Genomic DNA, 12,515 nt, shown 5'->3' on the forward strand with positions numbered 1-12,515 from the left:
ACCTCTTAGCTGTGATGTCTGCAGCCTATAAAGCAATTACTGCACGGTAGCTTGGCTGCAGGCCACAGATGTTACCTGATGTGACCAACAGGAATGAGAACAAAGTGCTGGAGAGAGAGAACATTAATTCGCCAAAATGTTGACCCAGTAAGCATGCTCATTTGGGCCCTGCATGAGCAGGTATGGGTTTACTGTGGGCCATTGTGGGCAGGGCAAACCCAGATTAATACCACGTGCGATTCCACAGCACTTTTGGGGTCCCCCACAGTTGGGCTTGTCCACAGAAAACCCACACAGGCTAACTCACACTAACTAACTAACTAATATGCTACTCAGTTCAGCTTTGTGCAGCCACACGGTATACTACGGATTCTTCTTGTCAGCCTTCTTCCTTGATGAACGGAATTCTTGCAACATAAAGCACCATGCGCGCCTCTGTGTCTAGATATGGCATCGATTAATCAGATGTTTTTATCCAAAACGATTTATAACAAGGTGATGGAAACCCATCCTCCCTTGTGTCGGATGTCATCGGTCATGTGATATTGCATAATAAAAGCAGGCTGGACTCCGAGCTTCGAGTCGCTGGGCATCAGTAGTTCTTCGCATCAAAACGGGAAGAGTCGGACTGAATCGATCTAGGGTGCCGAAATTGCCATTTCTGGTATTCATTACTAACTTGTAAGGAAACTATGAAGTGCTCTCTCGCTTTAATCCCCTTAACGCTGGCTGCGTGGTGTTATGCGGACTTTGCGCCACCGATCGTCAATATCAGTTTGGACGAGCCACCGAAAGAAAGATGGGCACCGTTGATGAAAGTGATTGACGTGAGATACTACAGAAAAATCGCGCCTCTGATTATTGAGTAAGTACACAAAGTCCATCAGAAAAACTTAGCGAAACCAAATCTGATTATACTGCGTGTAAAAGTCACTTGATGTCACTTTAGCTTTTGTGTATTCTGCTCACATGACTACTTTACATTCTTCATGTTTATCCAGTTTTACCTGTTATAAACAAAGACACAATAACATTTAAGAGGCCCCTGGTCTATTTGAGTTGTCAGAGGGCCCCCTACTATTTTGTACCGATGGTGTAACTGTGGACCGGGGGGTGGGGGGGTCTCAACTTGGGGGTCACTGACGATAATAATTTGCCATAGAGGAGAAAGGGGGATGATGCTGAAGTTGGCTCCTATTCGCAGCTCCTTTTCCAGTTCATCTCAAATGCTTCGTAGCCAGATGCAATGACGCGATTGCGCCTGTAGGGGGAGTCATTTACCGAGACTGACTTTCAGAATTTCATTTGGCTTTCGATTCCTAGTAACATCATCTGATGATTATCCAGACAGGGGCCCCGGAAATTAAAGAGTTTGGGGAACTCAGTATTCGCTTCAGTGTAATTTCGGAAAGTAATTTCCTTTGTAAATAGACTGGTTCAAAGTTGTTTTCATCTAACAGGGAACATTACTCCTATGCACATTGCGTGACATTTTTTGACAAATTACAGGCAGGAACTAAAGGGATTTTCACCTTCAAATCATGCTGGGAACATAGCTCACATATATATTGGTTGTCATCATTCGATAATTTCCAGACAGGAGTTTAAAGGGTTAAATGCTTTGAGCCAGTAAAAACTTACTCCATGATGACAGTTTAACAACAAGTGATATCTGTTGTTACCTGCCTGGCTCAATGTATTCCTCACCTTCAAATACACCTGGAAATCTAGCTCACATACACAATGATAGACATTACTTGGCATGATTTAGCAAATTTCAGTCAGCACATGAAGGGCTTAGACACTGAGCCACTGAAAACAGTTGAATATGAAAGACTATGATGCCTGAAACTCATATCAATTGTTACCTGCCTGGCTCAATGTATCTTTCATGTTCAAATACACCTGGGAACTTTGCTCACATACAGATTGATTATTGACACATTGACATTATTTGACATGACTGAACAAACTTGCAACCAGCACCAGGAGTTGTGCGTTTTTAATTGAAAGTGTATTAATCTGAACGAAGTTGTATCTGTCCAACCCAATATCTCACCCCATAAATGTTTAATTTGGAATAATTACCATATTATATTCAAAAATAGATCCCTGTCCCAGTCCCTGTGGTGGACTGGCGGCCTGCCTAGGGTGTACCCTGCCTCTCGCCCGATGATGCTGGGATTGGCTTCAGCTTCCCTGTGACCCAGATGGATAAAGCGGTATAGATAATGGATGGATGGATGGATCCCTGTCCTATAAAACATGACACAATGATAAAATTCAAGTATACCAGTTAATTAATGGTGATGGGCTGCTAATGAATTACAATGAGTTTCTTCTTTAAATAGTTATATACCAATATGTGGTATATGTGCGCATCCATGTAATAGTGTGCTTGCAGCGGGATCACGTGCAACAAATTCTGTTTTCTGATTGGTTGGTAGGTGGGCATTAACTCTATTTAACTCGGTGCAGCTATGAACTCCGCGTAAAACTCCGCAATGTATGTATGGTCGTTACGTGAAGCATTAGTGATGGGTCGTTCTTGAACGATTCGTTCATTTTGAACAAATCTTTAATGTGACTCGGGAAGAACGAGTCGTCTCGTGGGAGTGATTCGTTCAGTCGCGGATGCGCATTTGCGTAACTTCCTATAGTTTCTGTATTGGAATTATTGATTCACCTGTTTCCAGTCTTCGGGGTTTTTCGAGTCGTTCGTTCATCACGTGACAACCCCATAAGCTTAACCTATGCAGTCTGAGCCGGAAACAGAATTGATTAGTTCATATCTCGAGTCTTTCGAGTCGTTCGTTCTTTTGTCACGTGACCACTTACCGGCTCAGTACCTCAGTCAAATACTAACGTAAAATTCCATTTGTTGTGTGTTGGATCATATTTAGAAATTATCATAAAATTATCAAAAATATCTAAAACGCATTTTCTTCTAAATAAAAAAGGTCTGTCAATTTCTGTCACTATGATTTTGTTACTGTTTCTTGAGGATCTGTGGTGTGTTATTTTATAAATAAATAATCCTGTTACAAATAAATTATTGATTAATTTGTTCTTTCATTGTCTTTGTCGATCAGTAAACAAACACTAGGCTATATAATAAAATAATCCAAGCCTACAATTACAAAGTACTTATAGTTAATAATCGTACACTATTCTATAGCAGTGTTCATTTTTACTCAAATATTTGTATAAAAAGATTGGTCAAAAAGGACATAATTACAAAGTAAAAGCAAATAATATTTTGAATTTGAATGATTAAAGTTAGTTTAAAATATTAAGGTTATGATAACTTAAACTAATTAATAATAATAATAATAATAATAATAAACTATGCACCCGTTTGTAAGGAAGGTTGTAAATTAGTAACTAATTTCTCTTTAGTAACTAATTTCTCTTTCTGAATGGCTCTTTCTGCCTAATTTTAATTTCATTACACTCTTCTGGGTTGTATTTACAGGATTAGTAAACATCTAACCCATTTTGGAATTTTCTATTCCAAGATCGCCCCTCACTAACATCCCCCTAAACGCTGCACCGCTTCAATATAATAACCTCCAATCAATTTTGGATCACGGCTGGTTGTGTATGCATTAAGCCAGATCATCTTTCTGGAGAATCCGTCAATGCATCCATTAATGCACACACCAAATTTTTTAAGTTTGTCATAGGAATCTACATGCCAGATGAAATTGGGCCCCTTGGAGAAGTAGTTGCGTCTCCTTTGGGCATCGTCTCGTTTAAACTCCTGCTGGATCAAGCTCTTTTAAAATCAAACGCATATCCTCCTTTCTCACATTTAGTCCATTTATTCTGCATTTTGCGTACATCTATCGATAACCATGAAGCTGCCCAAAGTGCAAAAGCTGCTCAAGAATGAAGTTAATGACATCACCCAAATCGGAGTAGTTTTTCCGTCGGAATAATCCCTTTTCACATAAAATCCTCTTAATCATGCCTAGATCCGAGAACAAACTAAATGTGCTTATATTGCAGACCAAGATCAAAGTAAAATTTGATTAAACGCTCCATGTTTTCCTATCAATTGTGTTCCTTACTGACTGATTACTCATATTTCCGGTTCAAAGTCACAACAGTTTTGAGTTATAACTGCCGTTTTTTTTTCTCCTCCTTTGTCGCCTTAGGAGCTCCGTAAAATATAAACCTATTGAACAAACACAAAAAATAAATATAATTCCTATCGAAACAGAGACGGTCTGCGGAGTATTTGTGCTTCTGGGCACTCCAATCCAATTGCATTTCTAAAAATGGAAAAGGAAACATTAGTTAATCATATACTATTATGATTGTTTTACAATGTGAATTTTTGATTTGTTACATTAAAGTGTACTTAGTTTAATGTTCCACTGCAAAAAATGATGGAAGTATTATTTATATTTGTTGTTGATTGTAATATTAAAGTAATTAATACCTAGACGAATCGTACCCCGTTTGTCAGTTACCTCACAAAATACACAAAGAACGTAGTTTTAAGTATTGTTGCTTTTTCTAACAAACATCTAAATTAACTACTGAAGCTGAAAGCCAAAAGCCTGGACTTAAGAAGACAGAATATATTCGAGGCAATTTGGAGTTCATTCTGAAAAAAGCCGCTCATCCAGCCTTCCTTACCTCTCTCATTACGGTACGATATTTCTCTGGAGTGCCAGCGCTCATCACTGTTGTGTAAATCGTTCCCCTAGAAAACAATTTGTTCACAGCCACAGACAATACAGAGCGACACGCTGCACTATTCTCTGTGACTTTCAGGCAACGTTTCAAAGCTGCACTGTCGCAACAAATGACAGACTGCGCTGCTCTCCATAGTACAGTGGTACCTCGGTTCTCGAAATCACTAGAACTCGAATTTCTTGAAAGTCGAACAAACCAGTTTGACCTAGAACTCGATCTGAATATCAGAAGTCGAACGGTGAACGCCGACCTAATATAAATTGTATGCGCCAGGAAATGAGTCATACTACAATGCAATTCTTACTTGAATGCCTTCTTCACAGACTGGACGATTAACCAAATAAAGCAGCGCAACATTACAGTAACTAACAATAAATAAACCACTAACGTACGTGTACTATTAGAGCATTTATGTCATTTATTTAAACTTTATTTTACCAGGTAAATTAACTGAAAACCAGTTCTCACTGCTTTACGTGATATTCGGGAGAAATAGAAGATTACGCAACGGAACTGCCTGGGATACAAACGTCAAGCGTGTAACTAAACTCTTCAGCCAATAAGGGCAAAGGTGTGTCGTCACGGAGGCGGTTTCAGTTTGTGCAGCCGGATGAGAGGTCGCAATGCATCTAACCGTAATGCATTGCGTGGCACACGGAAGGAGAGGACGATCGGGGCAGGACAGGGGTAATGTTGGGATAAGATCTTTATCATTTTGGAAGCCATTAAGAAAAAAATGCTCTTCTTGTTTTACCCTGTTCATTTTGTGTTTAAATGCTAAAAAAACCCCAACATATTTAGGTTTAATTTTGGGGGACCGGGAACCAATTAATTGGTTTTCCATTATTTCTTATGGGAAAAATTCGATCAGAACTCGAACTTTTTAGGATTCGATCCGGAGTCCGGAACGGATTAAGTTCGAGAACCGAGGTACCACTGTAATTAACATACAGGGATATTTTACAGAGAGGAGAAAAAAAAATTCTGCTCACCTATTGCATGTTGCATTTGCTGACAAAACCTGTCAAAACGATAAGTCTTAGCTGCTGAACTGAAGCATTTTTTTCCCAATCAAGTGAAACAGGTTTAACATTTTTTTGGTTTTGACATGACTCGTGCACCCTCAGTACAGCTTGTGTTTACAAGGATTAGTCTACCTACCTTAAAAAGTGAATCCAAATTAATGTTCTTTTGACCAGTATCATTTAATGCCTTGATGGTTGGTGTTCTGAGGGAAAAAAGGTAAAATAGTGATGACTGTTTTAAATAACAGCATGACTGAGTGTTTTGAGACTTGGCCTCACCTACGGTCGTCTCCATGTGGTGGAGGATTCCAGTGATCATAGTTGGTCTCTACCCTGAACCACCTGAAGTAGAAAAAAATCACATCACTCTTATGGTTTGTGAGACTATACAGTGCAATAAGTATATTAACCGAGGCTATACAGATGCTCCCCAGGTTACGATGGCCTGTGTTACTGACTTTATTACAGGTATTCCAATTCCATTCTGTTTTTCATTTTCAGTACATTATTCCATAAATTACATGAGATATTCAACACTTAATTATAAAATAATCATTGTGTTAATGGTTTTGCCCATCTGTAGGCTAATGTAAGTGTTCTAAGCATGTTTAAGGTAGGCTAGGCTATGATGTTTGTTATGTTAGGTATACTGTATTAAAATGCATTTTCGCTTTACAATATTTTTGCCTTAATATTTATCAGAACGTAACCCGGGGAGCATATGTAGAAAGAATGAATACTGTGCTAAAGAACATAAACTGAAAGGCACAGGGAACCAATAAGAGAGAGATCCAATATGTGGGAATATTCCTATAAATGTCTCAGGCAGTCAATGAAAATAGTGTTTAAATTACCTTCTGATTGGTGTAAAAGAATGACATCATGTCTGTCAGTGTGCCAGCTCCGCCATGTAAACCTATCCTAACTCCCCAGCATTTGCAGCTGTCCAATACACCCATGGGTTTTTTGACTTGACTTTACTAATTAAGTTAATTAATTGAGCTGGTGGTGAAATTTAAGGAATACATGGAATGGCTGAGGTGCCACTGAAAAGAGGTCTGGAAACCAAAGGAGTGTTCATCTATCTATCCATCAAGTTTCCAGCTATGCAGTAGGTTTTCAGAGAACATAAGAGATTCATTTTATTGTGTTAGTGTCAATTTGCATGTGTTCTAATGTTAAACTGTGTTTTTTCTGAGCAAATATATGCTAACTACCCAGATAAATGTACAGTATATAATTTGGTTTATATAATTTTTTAATCTGAAGGTATATCTGTACCCATGTGGACTGGACAAAGCCAAAATGCTGTTATCTGTACAGAAGGAAACCTTAACTGCTATGTGTTTAAGGAAGGCGGGGGAGGGCACTCACTGTCCATGGGGAGGATCAAGCTCCCACACGTCTGCTGCTCCTGAGCTATTCCTGGTCACCACTGCGCCCTCCCCTGGCTGCACACCGCCTACGATGTAGTAGACAGGGGTGATGATGGGCACCTTGGACAAGCGCTCCAAGGCATCCTGGTAGCTTGCTGCCTCTTCCAGGGTCTGACAGGCACACAGCGAAGGCCCTTTTCATAACTGGTCACCCTCTACCTCAGACCAGTCACAGCTGCAGGTGAACGGTCACTTCAATTCATGCAAATGGGGCTTTCATTAAGGTATCTCCGTCCCCTGTGCCTTTGTTCCCAGTCTGTCTCCCAAACGTAGCAATTCTACAGCACTCCTGTTATGGCACAATGATCGTTGTTATCCCTACAACTTGGCATCTCCTAAATCAAACAATTATTCAGAAACAGAGCCCTGTGAACAAATAAAGAATATGGTAGCTATTGCTAGACCAAGATCTGAACCTAAACATTCCACTAGGGGCTCCTGTGCAGATAATTTAATATCAATTCCACTGGTAAGGTTAAATCAGACTCAAGAGAAACCAAACATAAAAAGCTCATTGTTGAATGTTCACTCTCTTGGAATCGAATCACTTCTTAATATGGATATAGTGCTAGACACTGAATCAGACCTGTGAATTTTAACCATTTTTAGGACTATTAAAAATTGAACTAGAAACTATAAGGCAGGGGTCTCCAACTCCAGTCCTGGAGAGCTACTAACCAGTAGGTTTTCTATCCTACCTGACTTCTGTTGAGCCACAATAATTCTTAGGTAAATACCAGGAGCAGGTGTGGCTCATCAGAAGCCAGGTAGGATAGAAAACCTACTGGATAGTAACTCTCCAGGACCGGAGTTGGACACTTAGTGTTTTTAACATATATATGGATATACTGTAGAGATTGATGCCTTTGGCAAAACTCTGTTATCTCTGCTTGACTCTGTTGGTTAGTACCAGCATGTAACAGGACCCATTCATGTGCACAGTCATCCATCCATTTTCTGTAACCGCTTAATCCCAAATGTGGTCGCGGGGGGGCCTGGAGCCTAACCCAGGAACAATGGGCGCAGGCCGGAACCAACCCTGGGCAGCCGCCAATACACCACAGGGTACACACACTCACACACACACTCACACACACACTCACACACACACTCACACTAAAACAGGGCCATTTCAGACTTACCAATCAACCTATCCTACACACTTTTGGACTGTGGGAGGAACCTGTAGCCCCCGGTGAAAACCCACGCTAACACAGGGAGAGCGTGCAAACTCCACACAGACAATAGGTCATACAATGGACTTGATTATCACCCACAGAGTTGATATTCATTATGTATCTGTCCTTCTCTGACCATTTTCTAATCACCTTTGCAAGTGAGCCTCCATCTATGACTGATGAAAAAGATTATTGTGATACTGCCCTATTGACCGCAATAGAAATCTCCCTCGCTCTCTATTTAAACTAATTTCTTATCTAACAAATAAGGATTAACCTGTATTGCTGACCAATACCAACCAGTTATACTTGGATACACAAAACACACTTGATAAATCCCAGTCTGGCATCAGTCAAAGACACAGCACTGAAACTGCGTCAACTAGAGTCATAAATGATAAAACAAGAGAAAACGATACTGGCAGTGTGACTGTGCTCATGCTCCTTGACCTGAATGCGACTTTTGACATCGTTGATCATTCTATTCCATTTCATAGACATGAATTTGATGTTGGCTTGTGTGGAATGGTGTTGATATGTTTAAGTCTTAATTAACTAATCAGTATCATGCTCAAGGGACAAATAACAGTACTCAGTGTCAGTGGTCAAATTTTGATTAGTGTTTGGACCTCTTTTATTCTCTCTATAAATTTCCATTAGTAATTGCATAATAACAACACATGATGTTAACTTACATGTGCAACAAGCTGAAGCTGCCAATGTTTGCTCCTGAAGGAAGGGATTCGCCTGAGTTCACCAAAAGTTCACGGTTGGGAATTAAAAAAACCAACTAGAGATGGTCACGCCACCATTATGTTCGGCCGAGGGACCAAACAGTAAAAGAGATGATTGACAAACTTATCATCTAGGGGTGTGGATCAAGGGAGGAAACAACGATGGTGATTAGTTGAGGGAATGATGATGCTTAAGTGACGAGATATTGTTACATGATAAGAAAATGTATAAAAATTAGTGTAAAACAGTATTGGACACACTCCTGTAGGGTGTCCAGCCTTGGCTGTAACCTCGCTGTTGCAATAAAGACTGAATCTGAAGATCTACACAAGCGGCTCCTGACTCCTGATTGGCAGGGGAAGATAAAACCACAACAGCAACAGCATCAGCCACAGTCAAATGCCTGTATTAGGATGAATTTGCGGATGATTACGTCGCCCACGTGGCATGGAATTAATCCTTCTACTGTAATATTCTGGGAAGTTGTGGTTGTGGATTAATTCTGATCGTGTATGGACTAATCATCCTGAAATTCAGATTCATCATCCATGATTCACCCCGAATGTTACTGAACTGCACAAACATGTTATTCTTTTCTGATCACCTGTAAAACCTATTTCTTCACAAATAACTTGTGTCTCATAAGAAGAAGCCAGGATGCTGGACCATTAGATTGGCATGCAGGATGCTTATCTTGGTTTCAGGAGATAGGGGGGGCGGTATACAGCACCTTATATTGCCTTCAGGGGGATAGAGAGGCATTGTGCAAGGACGCCTATTTTACTATGTTATCGCAACCAGCACCACCCGGACAAAAGGCGGAATTTAAGACCATATTGCCTGAGGGGATACATATTGCCTGATTATCTGTATCAGGTGTGTTAAATTTGGGCTGTACCTAAGCTCTGCAGGGTGGTAGCTCTCCAGGAGCAGGATTGGGCAGCCCTGGCTTAAATGAACCCTTCTAGCTTAAGTTAACCCAGCTGAGTGTCACACCAGCGACCACGAGCGACCACGCCCCCCTTCGCTACGCCACGCCTACCTTCATTACTTAAACCCCGCATGACCGTCATTCGATGCGAGGTATTGTAGAATGCAATGTCCAAGCGATTATCTCCCTTGTCTTTGTTTCAGCTCCGATCCGCCCGACTCTCCCTGCTCCCGCTTCCTGCTCTTCCCGATCCGTCCCACTCCCTTCCGACCCAGCCTTGATCTTCCCTCGTGTCCTCTCCTGGTGTCTCCCGTCAGCGTCTTCGAACGGACTTCCCGGTTCTCCGATCACACCACACCCGACCAGAATACGAACACGGATATCCCCTTGGCTTTGGTTTTTCGGACTGGACGGACCCCGGCTTTGACCCTGATTGTACTTTGGACTTCTCTTTCGTTTACCCTGATTAAAGGCTTTCGAACCCTGCCCGAGAATTCTGTCGTGACACTGAGAAATCTTGCTCTGTGGAACACCCCCATTCCCCACAGTCTGTCTGTTATCCCACATATAAAGTACAGCACATATAAACAGATGGTAATACAGTCTTTATCCACAGGGCCCCTATATTCTGGAATGGTTTGCCCGTTCATGAATGGGATTTATTACATTAGTCTTGCTCACCCACAACTTAAAACACAACACACTGTGATTCTGACTATGAGTATAGTTCACACCCTGCATTTATGAAAAGCAGATTCATTTTGGTTATATTCTATAATGTTAGCATGCCTGGGGGTTGGGTAACCAGTCGACTTTGAACCCTCAGAGGTCTTATTTTATTCAATTCCTAAAATTTCAGTTGCTCTATTTTCTTTTGAAACAGCTGTAAAGCACTTTGCTAAAGAAATGACCAAATAAATAAATAAACTGCACGAATACCCACCTCTCTGATGAGCCAGCTGGCTGGTGTGTTTTTCAGTATGATGGCTAAGGTGACATTCTCCAACGAAAACCCATCATCTGTGAACAAAAAGTCATCAAACCACTATACTGATAAACACATGACTCTCCATGTTACATCAAGGGCCAGACGTAGCCTACCGCGTTGATTTCCAGAGATGGTGAATTTATTTGCACTTTGTCCTGTCCACAGGCCAACATAGCCGGCAAAGGAGGTCCCTCTATAGGCCACCTAAAGAAACACATTTATAAGTGATTTTGTTTTGTAAGGCATATCTGTTGCTCACATTTTCTAATCCCTAAAACATTAAACAACACCTAAACCACTAATGTAAAACATAGAATAACAGCAACAAAAGCAAAAACATTCACCCTTAGAAGCTGCCACTGGACCACATACCTTTCCATCTCTGATAAATATAATATCAACTGTGAGATTTCTCAAAATCTCCACAAATGCGAAGTCCATGTTCCTCCCATGGTAGATACGGCCATTTGTGTCCTGTGCGACAATACTCGTGCAAAACCTGAGGCATGGAAGAGGCTGCGATCTTAGGTTCAGTTTTTGTGTTGAGTGGGTTAGACCATACACCTTGAAAACTGTCACCTGTCCGCTAAAGAGCAATATTAGCTTCCATCATAAAACATAAAACATTAAATACATAGTCTGGAGTTGAGCAATAAATGCAGTGGTTCTGCACTGAGTACATACGCTGTGATTTCATAGACAAAGTTCGCGAGGATGATGTCAGTGATGTCAATTCCAGATAGGGAGGCCAGTCCCTGGATTTCTCCTGCATAGTGCTGTGGTATGTAATCTTCCAAGGTTTCTACCACAGGTTTGATGGCTTGATGTACCCATTTTGGGTTACCAACTTGGCTATAACAGGAATAAAAATATACTGGGATCAAGGTTTCCCACTATAAATGAAAGTAAAAGTGAAGGCAGTTCCTTATCTTCCCTCAGTTAATGTTACATTTTACACAGCGACCCAACTTTTTTGGAAACGGGGGTTTATTATCGTCGGTGATCCTCCATCCTCATTCCACAGTTACACCATCGTATAAAATAGTAGGGGCCCCTCTGACAACTCAAATAGACCAGGGACCTCTTAAATGGAACTTTTCAGTCACATCAAAACATTGTTTCACAGGCAGTACAAACAAATTTAGTATTGCGGAAATTTTTGTGATGTGGTTTGTGTACTTACGCAATGATCTGAGGCAGAATATTTCTGAAGTAGCTCACGTCAATCACTTTCATCAACGGTGCCCATCTTTCTTTCGGTGGCTCGTCCAAACTGATATTGACGATCGGTGGCGCAAAGTCTGCATAACACCACGCAGCCAGCGTTAAGGGGATTAAAGCGAGAGAGCACTTCATAGTTTCATTACAATACAAGTCCGCAGATACCTTCGTACAGACAGCAGCGCGGCACTAGTTCCTATTTACAGAAGTCAGTAACAGTACCGCCCCTTAAGGCCACGTGACACAGACACATACTTGAGTGTTTCGCAATACCGAAATGCAACCTGCATCCCA

General features: G+C 41.0%; 1 protein-coding gene and 1 long non-coding RNA gene across 2 annotated transcripts; one reads left to right on the forward strand and one right to left on the reverse strand.

Annotated features, from left to right (window-relative positions):
- The first annotated feature begins 562 nt into the window (after nt 1-562).
- Nucleotides 563-10,498, forward strand: LOC111839352 (uncharacterized). The gene is made up of 2 exons (XR_002837079.2): nt 563-865; nt 10,216-10,498. It is a non-coding gene; the product is annotated as an uncharacterized lncRNA (long non-coding RNA).
- LOC111839351 (N-acylethanolamine-hydrolyzing acid amidase-like) lies at nt 3,805-12,441 on the reverse strand. The gene is made up of 11 exons (XM_023803182.2): nt 12,184-12,441; nt 11,685-11,852; nt 11,373-11,499; nt 11,114-11,204; nt 10,956-11,032; nt 7,107-7,279; nt 6,012-6,074; nt 5,869-5,935; nt 5,700-5,728; nt 4,648-4,714; nt 3,805-4,277 (listed from the first exon to the last, which is right to left on the reverse strand). The coding sequence occupies exons 1-11, from the start codon at nt 12,354-12,356 to the stop codon at nt 4,104-4,106; spliced, it is 1,209 nt and encodes a 402-aa protein (XP_023658950.1). The 5' UTR covers nt 12,357-12,441; the 3' UTR covers nt 3,805-4,103.
- Nucleotides 12,442-12,515: the final 74 nt, after the last annotated feature.

Source organism: Paramormyrops kingsleyae, chromosome 2 (genome assembly GCF_048594095.1).
Source record: "Paramormyrops kingsleyae isolate MSU_618 chromosome 2, PKINGS_0.4, whole genome shotgun sequence".
Lineage (NCBI taxonomy): Eukaryota > Metazoa > Chordata > Actinopteri > Osteoglossiformes > Mormyridae > Paramormyrops > Paramormyrops kingsleyae.

Excerpts from the sequence above, each read along its gene's own strand:
- LOC111839351 (XM_023803182.2), bottom strand. The coding sequence starts at position 12,356 with ATGAAGTGCTCTCTCGCTTTAATCCCCTTAACGCTGGCTGCGTGGTGT. Across the intron at positions 7,280-10,955 it reads CCAGCTGGCTCATCAGAGAG|ACCCTGGAAGAGGCAGCAAG; the intron begins GTGGGTATTCGT and ends TGTGCCTGTCAG. Across the intron at positions 4,715-5,699 it reads GCAAATGCAACATGCAATAG|GGGAACGATTTACACAACAG; the intron begins GTGAGCAGAATT and ends ATTGTTTTCTAG.